The following is a 2,150-nucleotide window of genomic DNA, read 5'->3' on the forward strand; positions in this document are numbered from 1 at the left end:
TGTGTTCAGCCTTTCTACTCACCAAATCTGGGAAGCATTAACGATTATGCTTTATGGCTGGATTTCACAATACAGTATACAGAAATAAAGTATAGGTCTCGGAGTGACTTTTCCTGTTCACACATTAAAAATCACGAATAGAACACTGAAAGCAGTAGTCTGATATATGAAAATTATTTAAAACTCAGGAATTTAACACAATAAACGAAAATTCCTTGAGGATACAGTTACCTCTTTGTTCTATCCTTAATCATGTTTTTCAATTGGGGATAAATTAAAAGGGCTATTGAATTATCCAACATGATGATGTTTCTTGCTACATTATATACACTATGCAGTAATACACTGAGCAGTTTCATTCCCAGTTATCTTTATTTCTAAAATTTACAGATGAAGAGAACATCATTTACAGACCAATTCTCTCCTTATGATTCCAAGCACAGATGATTATATTACTGTGCAAGGCACGGAGCCACTAAACTCATTCAAAAATAAAACTATCACGGACCAGATGTAAATCAAGCTCTACTGACACTCAATTCTCTATGGCAGGAGGTCAAGTGTCTGGCTTATAATCATAACCTAAACCTTGACACCATTTCAACGCAACAAAATACATTCCTATTCCGAGTAACTGATAGTTTCTTTCCACTACAGGTGTTCTTCAGTAAACTAGTACACAGAACCTTATCTACAACTCAGAACCGGCATTTAAATTACTGGAGCATTCAAACAGATGTGGGTAAAAAGGGGATGCCAATTTCAAGACCAGCTCTAGAATAGAGAGTCACTCATTCTATCAGTTTCCCAAAGATGTCTTGAACTCTGTAGATATTTGTAAATTGGCACTTCTAATTTTTGTTATCCGTTTGTTAACGTATCTGACACTCTAAGCTGTGAACTTCAGTATGGAAGAGGGGTAACATTCATCTTTGTATCTCCTAGGACTAGGCAGTGTCTGGTACACAGCAGGCTCCGAATGCCTGTGTGGAATTAACCACAGGAAGTCCACGCTGCAAACAAAGGAAAAAGGAGAGGAGGCATTTTAATTGAGACGTTAAGAAATCAACTACCCTTTAGAAACAGGCCTTGTGCCTCGCCAGCACAGAGTGCAATAAGTGAAGGGGCCTCAGGAAGCCGGAGTAAGGCATTACAGCCCTACCTTCCTTAACTCTCCATTGCGTCTAGACAGTGTGGCCGCTCGCCCTGCAGAGAGCCAGGCCTTCAGGCCCCCGATCCCTGCGTCCAGACGCGTGTGCAAATATCACAGAGCTCAATCCAGCCTCAGCCGTTCTCCCTTCCCAGCTCCGGCCCAGCTCCGGCCCCAGACTAAACTCGGGCCGCGTCTGCTCGCTCCAGGCCGTACTATGACAGGGCAATTCAGGTGGACCACAGGCGAACCTGGTTCACTCACCTACTTGGTAGAGCCGACCCTCGGGTGAAAAAATAGTAATGTGGCGGTCAAAACCGGCGCTGGAACCACGGGACATCTCGGTAGAAGCACTACTTCAAACACAATCCCTGGGTCCCGTAGCTCCCGCACCAGGCGTACAAGCACCTCCCGGAAGTTGCAGCGACTGCTTCCGGGGTATCAGCCGCATTTCTTCCGCTCTTGCACGCCAAACTCATGGCTCTGGAGCCAGTTCAAGTTCTGAGCTCTGAGGCCCCGCCCCCAACGGGGGTGGTGGATGGAGGGCGGGGTGACTTCCAAGGTGTGCGCCTGCGCCAAGCCGGCCTCTTGAGGGGATTGAAGAGGTGAAACTTGGGTCGTGGCGGTTTCAGGCTTTCATCTGGAGAATGAATTGACAATAGCAAGGACGAAAAGCCTTCCTGGGGGCCCAGAATAGTGATTTGGCTATCAATGTGACCTAAATAGTCCGTGTAATTAACAAGTCTCTTACATGCATCATGTGTCTGGTCAGACTGCTGGCTTGCCTTCTTCCTAACCTCTTTTACCCTCCACTTTGGTTCCTATTACGGGGCAAACAGGTTGCAGCTGCAGTAGCTGCAGCAGCTGCAGCTGTTAAAGTTAGGCACTGAAGGAAGCGGGTTCAAGTAGCCGCTGGAAAGAACATTATTTTCTGACAGCCAGGCAAGATCTTCCTTTGGCCAGCAGCCCCGACAATTTTTAGTCTTTTTTTTTTTTTTTT

General features: G+C 45.9%; 1 protein-coding gene across 7 annotated transcripts in view; it reads right to left on the minus strand.

Annotated features, from left to right (window-relative positions):
• PSMA6 (proteasome (prosome, macropain) subunit, alpha type, 6) overlaps window positions 1–2,150 on the minus strand; it is a 51,856-nt gene that overhangs the window by 25,113 nt on the left and 24,593 nt on the right. For 3 of the 7 annotated variants that reach the window (XR_001007658.1, XM_011995038.1, XM_011995037.1), the window contains exon 1: window positions 1,415–1,680. The exons of 2 other annotated variants lie outside the window; for them this stretch is intronic. Coding sequence is in view for 2 of the 5 variants with exons in the window: in XM_011995038.1 (XP_011850428.1) it covers window positions 1,415–1,490 (76 nt within the window). In the remaining 3 variants the exon portion in view is untranslated. Of the gene's footprint in view, window positions 1–1,366; window positions 1,681–2,150 lie in introns of those variants that run through there. 2 more of the 7 variants (XM_011995044.1, XM_011995042.1) reach the window with 2 other exon arrangements.

Source organism: Mandrillus leucophaeus, unplaced genomic scaffold (genome assembly GCF_000951045.1).
Source record: "Mandrillus leucophaeus isolate KB7577 unplaced genomic scaffold, Mleu.le_1.0 Scaffold467, whole genome shotgun sequence".
Taxonomy (NCBI): Eukaryota; Metazoa; Chordata; class Mammalia; order Primates; family Cercopithecidae; genus Mandrillus; species Mandrillus leucophaeus.